At 43.7% G+C, this 14,587-nt stretch overlaps 1 protein-coding gene and 1 pseudogene across 1 annotated transcript in view; both read right to left on the minus strand.

Annotated features, from left to right (window-relative positions):
• The window catches only part of LMNTD1 (lamin tail domain containing 1), a 152,256-nt gene that overhangs the window by 57,604 nt on the left and 80,065 nt on the right, over nucleotides 1–14,587 (minus strand). The window contains exons 4-6 of the mRNA XM_088652314.1: nucleotides 12,006–12,121; nucleotides 7,413–7,624; nucleotides 2,970–3,171 (exon numbers count right to left, since the gene is read on the minus strand). Coding sequence (XP_088508440.1) covers nucleotides 2,970–3,171; nucleotides 7,413–7,624; nucleotides 12,006–12,121 — 530 coding nt within the window. The remainder of the gene's footprint in view (nucleotides 1–2,969; nucleotides 3,172–7,412; nucleotides 7,625–12,005; nucleotides 12,122–14,587) is intronic.
• LOC148684519 (uncharacterized) lies at nucleotides 9,185–10,261 on the minus strand (annotated as a pseudogene).

Here is a 14,587-nt window from a genome sequence, read left to right on the forward strand (position 1 = left end):
GATCACACTTCAAAATGACCTTAACAGATTAGACAACTGGGCCAAAGCAAACAAGATGAATTTTAACAAGGAGAAATGTAAAGTACTACACTTGGGCAAAAAAACTGAAAGGCACAAATACAGGATGGGAGACACCTGGCTTGAGAGCAGCACATGTGAAAAGGATCTAGGAGTCTTGGTAGACCACAAACTTGACATGAGTCAAAAAAAAAAGCTGGGCTGCATCAATAGGAGTATAGCATCTAGATCAAGGGAAGTAATAGTACCACTGTATTCTGCTCTGGTCAGACCTCACCTGGAGTACTGTGTCCAGTTCTGGGCACCACAGTTCAACAAGGATACTGACAAGCTGGAACGTGTCCAGAGGAGGGCAACCAAAATGGTCAAAGGCCTGGAAACGATGCCTTATGAGGAACGGCTTAGGGAGCTGGGTATTGAGGGGGCCCAGTCACCTCCTTAAGACATTTGATGGGACCCAAAGTGCCTTGGCCCCTGCAACTGGTGCACCTGTGACAAGATGTTACGCCTGTCAGCAATCATGCTGCAGCATTCTGTACTAGCTGCCGTTTTGGACCAGTGCAAAGGAAGCCCCACATGGAGTGCATTGTAGTTATTCTGTCTTGAAGTCCTCAATGCCTGGACTACTATGGTCAAGCTATCCCAGTCCAGAAAAAGTCACAGCTGTCATACCACCCAAAGATGACAAAGGCACTCAGCCTTCCAGACTATCTGTGCCTCTGGTGACAAAGCTTGATGCAGAAGCACTCCTAGACTGCACCCCTGTTCCTTCAGGGGGAGGGCAACCCCATCTGGGACAGGCAGTTGGCCAGTTTCTCAGACACACTAACCACTCACCCACAGCACCAACAGTCCAAACTTGATCAGATCATAGTCTGACTTAGAGATGGGAAGGCCTGGGGAGGAAAACGAAAAAATGGGGGGGGGCAGATTTCCCCCAGGTTTTTTCTGAAGCCATTTTCTTCTGGAAAAATTGAAAAAATAGTTTGATATACCGGGTAGTTTGAATATCCTACACACTTTTCTTAAACAGCTTTGGAAAAAACCAGAACACCCATTTTTCCATTTTTCTTCCAGGCCTTCCAGTACCCGCACTTTGGAGCTCCCTGCCGACTGACACCAGGCAGGTGCTCTCACTGGACTCTTTCCGGCAACTGCTCAAAACATTTTTGTTAGGGCAGCCCATCTGAACACGTAGAAGCTGCATGCGATTTACTTCCTTTTAACCAATGCTGACTTTAATAATCTTTTGAATACTCTTAAATACCTGCTTTTAACTGTGTTTTATCAACCATTTTAATATTCTGTTGTATATTTTTGTAAACTGTTTAGAAAGCTATCTTACCATCATGCAGTTTATAATATATACAGTGGTACCTCGGGTTAAGAACTTAATTCATTCCGGAGGTCCATTCTTAACCTGAGATACCACTTTAGCTAATGGGGCCTCCTGCTGCCGCTGTGCCATTGCAGTGGGATTTCTGTTCTCATCCTGGGGCAACGTTCTTAACCAGAGGTACTACTTCCGGGTTAGCGAAGTGTTTGTAACCTGACATGTTTGTAACTCGAGGTACCTAACTGTAATAACAAATTCAATTTAAAACACACACACTCCTTTTCCTTTCAAACAGAGTTTGAGCCTTAGTGCATCATGCTATTCAGTAACTGGATGTTGGTGACTTCTGGGCCTGGCATGCAAAAACATTGCCTTATGCTTTGCTCCGGCTGTCCTCAAGTAGAGATGGGAAGGCCTGGAAAAAACCTGGAATTTTTTTTGGGGGGGACAGGTTTTTCCCCGTTATCCCAAAAGCCGTTTCTTAGAAGTCCATGAGAAAAATGACAAAGAGGAAGAACAAGAAGAAATGGAAAATGATAGTAGTCATTCAGAAAATGAGATAGAATAAGATGCATGTATATGTTGTGTCTTCTGTTTCTTGTTTCTTTTTAAAGCACTACTCGAAGGGTGGACCTTCTATAGAGTTTAAATATTGAGGTGGACCTTAACTTTATTTGCTGTTGGTGCTAAGGGGCAAATCTGATTATTTTTTATGTTGATGATTTCTTGCTTTTTTGTTGCTTTTGTTGCACGTGGTTACCTTTTTTATTGCAAGCATAATACTTTTATATACACTGTGTTTCACGCAATTTGTAAAACTACTCCACACTGAACTCCCCCCCATTTCCCCCCCCTGGAAAAAAACAGGGTGGGCGTAAAACGTTTTTTCCTCATGGCTTCAACATTTCTGGAAATTTTACATCTCTAGTCTGAGCATGACAAGGGAGTGCTTGGCACAACCTCCACCACCTTTTGTCCATCCCAGGTAAAAACCTACATTTGGGTGTGCAGTCCATGGTGTATTGCAGCCATGTCATGGAGGACATGAAGTCCTGAGCCAGCCCAAGAGCAATCTCTACATGGCCCTCCACCACCACTTTAGAAACCACCTTGGCCTGATTGGTCTGGGAGATCACTGAGCAGCATCCCCAATCTGTCTCTCTGACCCAACATCAGAAACAAGCCCTCTTAGTCCGTCCCAAGATCACCCAGCCCTCTTGGTGAACAACAGCAACCTACAAGCTGGGAAGCTAGCATAGTGACTCTGCCTCACCCAGCAAGCTGTTTCTAGCACTTGAGCCTGCTCTTTGAGAATCAGAAGTCCAAAGCGCTCTCAGCCACTATAATCTAGCTGTGTTGTTCTTTGGATCCTCCCAGCCATTGTCAAAGAGCTGCAATATCTCGAGAAGAGAAAGACTTGCTTGCTAGATCAGATCAAGGATCCATCTATTTCAACACTCCATCTTGAACATGGCCCCCAGCCCCTGCAGTTTGTTCCTACCACCAGGTATCCACAGTTTCTCCCTTTGACTTGTGCCCAGAGTCTTGTAGCTGAAGGAAATGGAATAATTTCAGCCTCCAGTGAGGCAATTCCACCACCACCTCCTTAGAGTACCTGGATGCTGAAGAGTTGTAGTATTCTGGTGGAATGTGCATCTTCCCTGCTTTGTCCCCTGGTTCCATGGTAGTCTTCTTGGTATCAGCAAATAAAGATTTGATGTAGTCCTGACCTTGTCCAAGTGCATCGCTCCCAAGGCTGGAAATGCTGGAGCAAGGAGGGAATTGTCTTTGCTGCAAAAAACTGCTGCTGCTGGGAGCTGGTAGGCAAAAGAGTAACAGAGGGAGAAATATAAAATGTATTTTTTTTTAAGGCGGAGAGGGAGAGACTAACATTCGGAACCGTTTATGGGAATGAATTTGCATAATCTAATTTACTTTCTGTTAGTTCCACCGTTAATGTGAAACGGTGCTCCCTGAGCCTCTCGCAAACCTATGGCTATAAAATGAGACACAGCTGGTAAAGTGAATTTTTGCTAGTGACATGCAGATTTATTACCTTGCTGGAATTACCTTCAGTAGCTAAAACATAATAAATGGGACCATCAGTGGAATAGCTGTTCCCATAAAATTGCTGGATGGGTAGAAGGTATAGCATCAGCCAGAAGCCAATAATGAATGTATTGAACCTTCTTCCACCTACGTAATGATGGTGCTAATATCTCCTAATAGGACTACGCTTGTTGTGTTTTTCTCCTACTCCTTTTACAGTTCTCTGTTGGCACCAGACAAAAGGTTATCTTCACAGGAGACAACATCCTGAAGCCACCTCAAGGATATCCCCATGGCAGCCGAATTGGAGGCAGCTCAAGCCAATTGTGGGGGTGGGGGTTTGGGGGGTAGGGTGAGAATAACCTGAAGATGTTTAGGGAGGATGCTGTATGGAAGCAGTAAGAAAGTTTAAGAGCAGAAGAGAGAGGGAGGTGCTTATGTTAGTGCAACATGGATTATGTTGACACTGTCAGATTGTGTGTTGGTAGTTAGAATCTTGGAAGTGTGGATCATGGGAATTATTTCCTAAGAAGCTGTGCTATCCTAGGAAAAGGCTTCAAAAATCCAAAACCAACCATCGTGCAGTTAAATGTCTGAAGGAAGGAATATTTTGCTTTTAATTTCTGTAGCCTCAAAACTAGTCTGATTTCTAGTTACAGTCCTTAGACAGAACTTTTCCAACAGCTTTTTTTATTGCATATGCAAGGATCTTTGCTTCCATATTTCCATAATAAAAGGTGTTATACTGGAAAAGGCAGTATTTATTTGGCAGTGTTCAGATAGAGCACAAGCTTCGAATTTTAGGTAATGTACAAGTCTTCTTAGTGGCAAATGAAAAGTCGGTATAATCCAATAGCAAGTGTGTGTGTGTGTGTGTGTGTGTGTGTGAGAGAGAGAGAGAGAGAGAGAGAGAGAGTACTGAGGCACACAGTGGAAGCCAAAACAGATGTGTGCATTAGCAGGGTGTTGATTTTGTACATGATGAGCATTACCCAAAAGGGGATATGGTGGCCAAAATGCAGCTTAATCACCACTAATCTCCATATTGAAGAAACTAGGCAAGTTGGGCTCTGTGCTGCTGTTGTTTTTCCCGTGCAGAGGTGGGAGTGGCAGTAGAATGAGCAGCCTGAACCAAAACTCCTGGGCTAATGCTGTCTTGTCAGTCTGGAAATGCACCCAATCAGAGTAATCTTTCAAGGGGTTTCTAAGTTGAGAATGTTCAAAGAAGGGGTTCCGGTTTCCGCCTGCAGGAATGGCGGACCTGTTTTCCATCCCTCTGACCTTCGTAAGGAATTTGGCGGTTGCTAGGGGAGTAAATGGCAACCCCCTACCCTCTCCGGGGGTTACGGAGAGGGGCCGCTGGCCCGCGATGCCCCCAGACCCACTCCGACTGTTTATGGAGTGGGGGGAGCTTGGGCTGAAGTACTTACGAGGGCCAGGACTCCCGGACGCTAATCTGCATGGCGGGGATTTCCATGATTAAAGAAGATAATTCGGCTTAAATCTATGGACATACTTCAGAAGGAGGGGCAGAAGCGCTGTTTACTGCCGAGAAATCTATGCTGCTGAGGGTGAGGAGTTAAAGGCTGTATTTCATCTGGAAGAAGAATTGATGGGGACGGAGCGATAAGGGAAGCGAGTCTTTTTTATTTTTTTTCATATGAGTTACTTCGTACCTTCCCAGACGTGATGTCCTGGCTTGTTTGGAGTGAAAGAGAAGCAAAAGACTGTGTAAGTTGAACTTTATAAACTGTTGTTATTGAGCATATTTTTTGAAGATGAGGAGTTGTTGACGAGAAAAGCCCCCCTCTAGTTGGATGGGAGGAGTGCCTGGACGCGTTCGGAGGATTTATGAGTTGTGACGCACTTTGAATTGGAGCAGCGACCTGAAGCTAAGTTCAGCTATAGGGCAAGGAGATCCATTAATTTACCAAGAGTCTATGCATGGTGTGAGGTCTGGTTCTTCTGCCTGGAAAAGCTGTAAATTTTATAAAGATCGTTAATCTATGAGAGAAAACGAAAGTGATTTGAGTTTTTTTAAGATGGCGCTGCTTCGTGTTGAGAGTCGACGCAATAGGGACGCTCCAGACCAAGAAGATTTATGGGGAGGCTGGACTGATTAACTCACACAGGAGAAAGAACATTTGTGAAACTTTGTTTGACATTTATCTCAGCAGCTGGGAAATAATCGGTTGAAAGAGGAAAACATCTATGTGACTGTAAGGGAAAGATCTGGATTATTATGAACTCGGAGAGACGATTTGAACTTTAGAAAAAAGACGGCAGTGGACGGTTGCGAGGAATCCCCAATTTCTTGAAGCATGGGAACCCAAAAAAAATTTTTCTAGATGATTTGGCATAACATTCGGTTTGATTGATATATATGTGTATAATTTGAAATAATGAATGTGATATAATTGGTTTTAATTGGAAAAATTAATAAAAATATATTTTTTTTTAAAAAAGAGAATGTTCAAAGAAGAGGAAATTGTGGCATTCGGCGTCATTTGGGTAGGCAGGGATGAGTTTGTAATTAATCACGATGAGTTGGGTTAGATACCTGGTAGAAGTTTAAGTAATTAATTCAAATACAGTGGTACCTCTACTTACGAATAACTCTACTTACGAATGTTTCTACTTACGAATGGAGCTCCGTCCGCCATCTTGGATGCGGTTTAGATAGGATTTTTTCTACTTACGAATTTTTAGATAGGGTTGCTTCTACTTACGAATTTTTTCTCCCAATGCATTCCTATGGGATTCGACTTTTTTTTTCGACTTACAAATGTGTGTTCGGAACGCATTAAATTCGTAAGTAGAGGTACCACTGTAAATTATCTGAAAAAAATTCACTAAATTATTAGTGAAAATTAATTATAGATCAGACTTGGAGAGTATGTCATCATAAAGGTAAAGGTAAAGGGACCCCTGACCATTAGGTCCAGTCATGACTGACTCTGGGGTTGCGGCGCTCATCTCGCGTTATTGGCCGAGGGAGCCGGTGTACAGCTTCCAGGTCATGTGGCCAGCATGACTAAGCCACTTCTGGCGAACCAGAGCAGCACACGGAAACGCCCTTTACCTTCCCGCCGGAGCTGTACCTATTTATCTACTTGCACTTCATGCTTTCACTTTCTGCATCTTTGTGTTTCAGCTCAATGCTGAAACAAACAGCTGCCTAGTGACAGAACGCAAGCATTACACAATGCCATCAAAATAAAGGGTCATGCACTTGATTCAAGAAAAGCAGCACATTTAAAATCAGGACACACAAATGTCTAGAACCCAAACTTTGCCAACCTGGTGCCCTCCATATGTTTGGGACTGTAATCTCATGAGCCTCAGCCAAACCATCCAGAGGGCACCAGGCTGGCAAAGGTGGATGCAACCAAATTCAGGTAACAGGCATACACATACACCAGAAATACTTACTATCTATCTATTTATCATTTATCTCTGTTTGTGTAAATTTTGTACTTGTGCTGACATGTAGAGCAAAGATTCAGCTAAGCATTATTCAGAGTAGACCCATTGAAATTACTGACTGTGCCCAAGTTAGGTCTATTAATTTCAATGGCTCTACTCGGAGTAAAACTTAGGTTGAATGCTGCCCATGGCACCCTTCATCTACTATGTTCTTTCCCATGTCTGTTGGTAGCGCAGCGTAGCTTTTCATGTATACCACCGGGGGGGGACTTTTGGCCCTCCAGATGTTGCTGAACTACAACTCCCATCTTTCCTGGCTATTAGCCGTGCTTCCTGGGGCTGATGGGTGTTGTAATTCAGCAACATTGGGAAGGCCAAAGGTTCTCCACCCGGATGTATCATATAACTCAGAACTCCATTTTGTGCTGCCTCAATTCTGTGGGGACATTTTTTTAAAATAAATGTTTTGTTCCTCATGATTTAGTGAAGACTCTTCCATTAAGGGCAGTCTTGCCCACAGGCTTCCACTAGCCTGGCGGAGGAGTGTGTAGTCATTTTTCAAAGACCTCTGGTGTGAGCTTACCATTTTTTTTATCTGGGGTCAGAAGTGAGGAGGCCATAGGAAACCGGACCATTCTTGATGACGATTTCAACAGGCTAACTGTTGAAGTTGATGGCACAAAGTGTGAATACAGGACTTTCTCTGAAGGCTTGGCTGAGACGCTGGCTTTGTTCTCTGAGGTATGCTGGAACTGGGGTGGAGCAGAGGGCAATTGACAGCGTGCAGCCTCAATTCTGTATGGACATTAAAAACCAACCTGGTGAAATTGCATTTATTTACAGTTAGTCAAGCCCTTTCCTGCTAAGGGACAGCAATGCATATGCTATGCTTTCCCATTCATTTCTACAGTCAGATGACACAATTTAGCCAACAGGCTACTGTGATGGGTTCTAGGACTTATAGCATGGAACATTGAAATAGTATGGAAAGCAAATGAGCAAATGTGAAAAAGATGGAGGTATAAATATATGCTGCATGGCTGGAGGCATATTATATTTTTTCAGAAGGTTGTGTACAAAATGATACAGCTACCATCATTTATGGTAAATATGTGGGATGCAGTGCATGTCCAAATTTGGTAATTGCTAGCATTCAACACCAACCAAATCCAAAGTGGGGGTGCTTATCCTTTTACAGCATGGGTCCTAAGCCTCCACACCCTAACTGTGTGCTGAGATAATCCCTGGGTGTCCACCCGCCATCAGAGGTGAAGTGGGTGGCAGAGGCACTAGAACGGAATCTTCTGATCAATTGAAATTCAGCAGTTTCATGCTTGAGTTTCCTCTTGAAATTCTTTGTTTGAACATGGCTACTTTAAGGTCAGCAGCAAAGTGTCCTGTCAGTGTTAAACGTTATCCCACCAGTTTCTGAATGTTGCCCTTTTTGATGTCTGATTGGTGTCCATTTAATATTTTAATTATTTATTTAATATAGAGACTGGCCTGCTTAGAATAGAATAGAATCATAGAGTTGGAAGAGACCACAAGGGCCATCCAGTCCAACCCCCTTCCAAGCAGGAAACACCATCAAAGCATTCCTGACAGATGGCTGTCAAGCCTCTGCTTAAAGACCTCCAAAGACGGAGACTTCACCACACTCCTTGGCAGCAAATTCCACTGCCGAACAGCTCTTACTGTCAGGAGGTTCTTCCTAATGTTTAGGTGAAATCTTCTTTGTTCTATGCTCTATGTAGAATGCAGAAGGGCATTGCTGGCAGATGATAGTCTATGTCACGTTGGAAGGTGGAAGCAGTGAATGACCCGCTGATATTCTGGATGATATTATTGTTGTTGTTGTTGTTTAGTCGTTTAGTTGTGTCCGACTCTTCGTGACCCCATGGACCAGAGCACGCCAGGCACTCCTGTCTTCCACTGCCTCCGGCAGTTTGGTCAGACTCATGTTCGTAGCTTCGAGAACACTGTCCAACCATCTCCTCCTCTGTCGTCCCCTTCTCCTAGTGCCCTCAATCTTTCCCAATATCAGGGTCTTTTCCAAGGATTCTTCTCTTCTCATGAGGTGGCCAAAGTATTGGAGCCTCAGTTTCACGATCTGTCCTTCCAGGGAGAAGGTTGAAAGTCTAATATACACCAAACCGACCACAGGTGACTCCCCTGCTAATCATGAAGGCACAGAACATTTAAAGCTACAGACCAACTCTGATTTAAGATACAGAAATAAAGATGCATGGCCACACAGTTAAATAAAACAATTCAGGTCCAACTCAGAATTCAGCCCTTCTGGATGGAGCGTCTTGAACATCAAAATAAACTGGGATTCCTTTTGTCTTAACCATTTTACATAGTCACATCTGCTGTTTGCAACTCTCCTATTGATCCACAGAACTGTGAAGAGTAAATCTGAGTCTGAATGATTTTTGGATTAAAAATGTTCGACAAGAGAACCGCATTTCTAATTCACCTATCCGTGTGCCCACTGCACGTGTGGTTGAACCAATATATAATACATTGCACGGGCATCGAATCAAATACGCCACCTCTTTGGTTTGACAAGTACTAAAGTGGTTGATGGTGAATTTCAATTTTGTCTTATCATTATAAATAACCTTAGCGGGTAAGGCCAGAGGGCAGGAGGGACATCTGCCACATCTGAAATGTCCCACAGGACTAGAGGGAATACGGATGCGCGACAACTTATTAACATCAGTATGCACCAAGAGGTCCTTAAGGCAATTAAGACCTATCAGAGGAAATTCCGAGCACCCTGGTAAGTTCCAAAGAATGTGCCAGTGCCTCCGTATCAGTCTTATAATTCTGTCTGTATAGGGTGAGGACTCCAACAAGCCTGTGATTCTGTCTGCCACGGGTATTAGATGAGTTGGTTCGGTGTAAGAGAGTGGACCGATCCCTCACTAGTGACTTGGTTCTGGCCTTCTCAAGAACATCAGGTGGGTAACCTCTCGCATGTAATGAGGCAGCTAGCGACTCAGCATTTTTACAAAAATCTTCATTGCATGAGGAATTCCTCTTCAGACACAAAAATAAACCATGAGGTAAGTTGTCCCTAAGACGTCTGGGGTGGAATGAGGAATAATGAAGGAGGGAGTTACAGTCTGTTGGTCCTTATGGGGTCTGACAACTAACTGTCCATTATGTTTAAAAACCTCCACATCCAAGAAAACACATGACACGGGACTATGGTGTCCAGAAAAAGATGAAGAAGAATGTAAGGAATTCAACCAGTCAGTAAAGTGTATGAATTCATTCTCATGTTCAAACAAGAAAAACAAATCATCAACAAATCTACAATAAAACAATGACTTAGCAAAGGGATTATTACTGTAGTCAAAATATGTGATTTTTCAAAGGCACCAAAAAAATATTGGCTACAGATGGAGCTATAGGCGAGCCCATGGCCACTCCTTGTCTGAAAACAAAACGTATCCGGATCACTGTCTATGATTTGCTATTATTTGCATTGACAGATATCGCTAAGCATTCAAATTATATCACTGGATGAATTTTATTTTGATACTATATGGACTGTACTCTTGAATATCGCTTCGCTGCAACTTATAAAGATATACATAAAGATATATATTTATGCCCTCATTTTTCATCGGTCCATGTGTTGCCGCTGTTGTCTTTAGTCTGGAGTTCGCAACACAGGGGTTAGTTGATTTAGTATATATATATGGTTGCAAAGGAACAAGCCAAGAACACAGAAATTGTCTGAAGGTCAGAAAGCTGGAGTAGAGGTGCCTGGTACTTTGGGCTTTTAAAACAAAGAATATGGTCATTCTGAATAGAGCTTTGATTTTGTGAATAATTGTGGAAGGTTGCTTTAGTATTATTACTATTATTTATTGAAGTTGTTAGTTGCTTTACCTTGCCCAGAGCAACCCAAAGCATCTTACAAACAAACAGCCAGACAAAAAGCCCTACACAGAAACATTGAAACCAAGAGGGAAAAGAAATACAGTACGTTAAAAACATCCAGCCCACTTCTAAAAGGCCAAAAGCCTAGTTATGGTGGAATGTTTTTGCCTGGCGCCTAAAGATATATAACGATGGAACCAGGGGAGTCTCTTTGGGGAGAACATTCCACAAATGGGGAGCCACCACACAAAAGGTCTATTCTCATGCTGCCGTCCTCCGGACCTCTCTTGGAGGAGGCACATGAAGAAAGGTCTCCGATGGTCATTGCAGGGTTCAGGTCCATTCCTATGGGGAGAGGCGGTCCTTGAGGTCTTGCAGTCGTGAGCCATTTCAGGCTCTTGAGGTCAAAACCAGTATTAGTGTAAAGGACATGGATGTCAGATTTTCCATACAGTATTCTATAGGACAATGGTTTTCAAGCTCCCTAGTCTCAAGGATTCATGTCATTGTTTCTGGGTGAGCCTTCTAGGGTATACTCTCTTGGCAAAACTACACTCAGTGCCATACCCAAATGTAGTGGCTTTAACTGAGGTTAGGGGTAGAATGAAGCCCAGGAACCATGTAAGGGAAGCACATTTGGATTCAGATCAACGTTCTGCTTTTATTGTCTGCAAACATGAAGCCTCTGGGTTACAAGTTGCATAGGAGGCCTACATTAGGCTAACACAATAATCTGTGACAACTAAAGCGTTCTCTGTATTTCTTTTTTTTTAAAAAAAAGGAAGTAGAACCAGGCATTTCAGCCTTGTTTATGCTTGTTGTTTAAAGCACTAACGACATTGGCAGAACAATAACAGAGAAGGCACAGAAATATGGCATGAAAAGTAGCATATACAAAGACAGCCTCTAGATGGTGCTCTCCCTGGGGCCATAAGGGCCAGGTGTGTGGGCACAGGTGTGTGGCCCTGTGCAACCCAGGGGGACCTGCTTGACCTGAGTGCTCCCTAAGTGGACAGAAGGGCTTGGCTCTTCAGGGAGGAGGGGCAGGGGCTGCCAATTAGCTTAGATGTTCAAGGTTGCTGAGGATTCTTTCTCTTTTTCCAACTTGTAAAAAAAGCACCGTAGATTGATCTACTCTAGAGAGAACATGACTGGAGTCCACTCTCAGCACATGCTCCATATTGCATCGCTGTATTGTACTGTCATTTAATGCTGTGATAAAAACTAAAATAAAGACATTTATTTAAAGAAAGGAGGATGTTGTGCTGAATGCACTTACCCATTAAAATATCCAAAGTTGTTTCTCAGTGTAGAGATTTCTTCTAGCAGAGAAGCATTCTTGTCCTCAATAGCATCCAGAGCTTTTAACTTGGTTTGAAGTTGACCCTGTATTTGCTTAAAAAAGGAGGGGAGGAAAATGTGGAGTTAAGCATCTGTGGCAAGTCAAGATTCATACATGTTAGGTTAATGCAGTTGTTTTGGACTGATGGAGATAGATCCTGCCCTTTCTTACTATCTTGCTGTTGTACCAAATGGTAACCAGGGCAGCAACAATAATACATATGAAACATATTAAAATACAGTTAAGATAGCAATAAAATATAAAGGGAGAAAAATAAGGTTTCTGGGTTGTTGTTTCTAATAGAACCTATTTCCAAATCAGCTTATGGGCTACACCATTCTAAACCAGCAGAAGTTTCTGACACTCTACAAAGACAGCCCCACAGATCCAAAATTTCAAGAAATGGGTGCTATTAAGAAATGTGCAACTTGTTCCACTGGGACATCTCACTAGACTTACTGAAAATGTGTGCCTTTATTATTTTTGCTACCCTCAAAATTCTCTGGAGTTTTCATCCAAGAAGAAATCTCAACATCGACCTTGGAATTTTATAGGCAGTTAGGAATGCAAGGACGCTCTCCCTCACACAAACTGAAAAATACTGATACCCAGCTGTCAGGGAGTTGTTGCGTCTACTCGCGAGTAAAGACACTCCAGTCCGTTGTGTCTTTAAAGGTTTTATTGTGCATACTATTTACAGTGCAGAGACATCAGAAAACATGACCGCCTATTCACTTTCAGAACCCAGCAATGGTGCCTGTCGGCTTCGGAGCCAGCATAATAACCGGGGCACCCCGAAACACCGCCCCTTCGCCCTGCGTTTGGGCGCGAGCCTCAATTCGGGCTCCGGAAGGAGTGGTGCCCCTTCTTCCCCTCGCTGGCTGGGGCAGTGCCTGGGCTCCGACATCTCCCTGAGCAAACACCTCCTCCACTTGTTGTTCAGAGTGGTGCAGGGGCTCTGATACGTCGCTGAGCCCTTCCTCCACCGTCTCTTCTCCAGAGCGTTGCCAGGGCTCTGATGCCTCGGAGATTCAGGAGACCACAGTTTCCACCCAACAACCACTGTGTATTAATTAAGATGTGGAGTAAGACTTTGATAGACGAATAAGAAACCGCAGAAGAGGAGGGAGGGAAGTCGCGGAAAACATCACTGGATTTGTGTGTGATTTATAATTACTAGTGAATATTGTCAAATATTGGGACGCGGGTGGCGCTGTGGGTTAAACCACAGAGCCTTGGGCTTGTCAATCAGAAGGTCGGCGGTTCAAATCCCCGTGACGGGGTGAGCTCCCTCTGCTCAGTCCCAGCTCCTGCCAACCTAGCAGTTTGAAAGCACGGAGCAATGGATTCAAACTTCAAGAAAGAAGATTCCACCTAAACATTAGGAAGAACTTCCTGACAGTAAGAGCTGTTCGGCAGTGGAATTTGCTACCAAGGAGTGTGGTGGAGTCTCCTTTTTTGGAGGTCTTAAAGCAGAAGCTTGACAGGCATATGTCAAGAATGCTTTGATGGTGCTTGACAGGCATATGTCAAGAATGCTTTGATGGTGTTTCCTGCTCAGCAGGGGGTTGGACTCGATGGCCCTTGTGGTCTCTTCCAACTCTACGATTCTATGATTCTGTTATTCTATGAAATTAAACTACCGTATTTTCCATGTATAAGACAAAAATGTGGGTCATCTTATACACGGATAGCAGAGGGGGGTGGGCAATAGGTGGCAGCAGTCAGCAGGAGATTGGCAGTGGCAACTGTGCATGTGATTGATTGCTGCAGCAAGGCCTGTTGATTGACTGCAGCAAATTGGAATTTACGGTGTGTGTGCAATTGTATGTGGTTGCATTGAGTGGGCAGGTGGGCTTTTCAGTGGGGGGCAGGTCGTAGAGCGATTGGCGGTGGTGACCTCCCCGAAACGCTCAATAACTCTGGGCAACCCCCCCCCAAAAGCTCAACAGGTCTGGACAATCCCCCCATTTTTTGTGGTCCCCCCAAAATAGGAGTCGCCTTATACATGGGGGCGTGTTATACTAAAACCAGTGGAACAGCAAGCACAAGGGGCTGAGGCTCCTCCGGTGTAGCATTTCCCAAACTCTTTCCAATGTGATTTTTCACTTTTCTCTTTTTATAGTGTCTCACTGAACCAGCTGTTTGAAATGAGTCCACTGTTATTGGAACATATCATCAGCTCAGCTAAACGGTGCCTGACGCAATTACGTATGCGGGTGTTTTCCAGACACGCTAGATGCACTATTCCACCCCCGCCCCTTACAGAACCCTTGGCTGCTATTGACCCTGTATTTGAACACACAGAATCAGGATAAGATTCTTACAATACCGGTAGTACTAAGAATATAAGTAGCACCACTTCTTCAAGGGCAGTTATTTCACTTTACACTTTACACTAAGGATGCTACAAAGATCCATTATTGTTCCCCAAGATGAAAACTGCATTGTGTTCCAAATAACCAGGTTCTCTGAACCATCATTACAGGTCAGAGGGGGAGGGGGAGGGGGAGGAAGGT

This window comes from Zootoca vivipara, chromosome 9, assembly GCF_965207765.1.
Source record: "Zootoca vivipara chromosome 9, rZooViv2.hap1.1, whole genome shotgun sequence".
NCBI classification, from domain to species: Eukaryota; Metazoa; Chordata; class Lepidosauria; order Squamata; family Lacertidae; genus Zootoca; species Zootoca vivipara.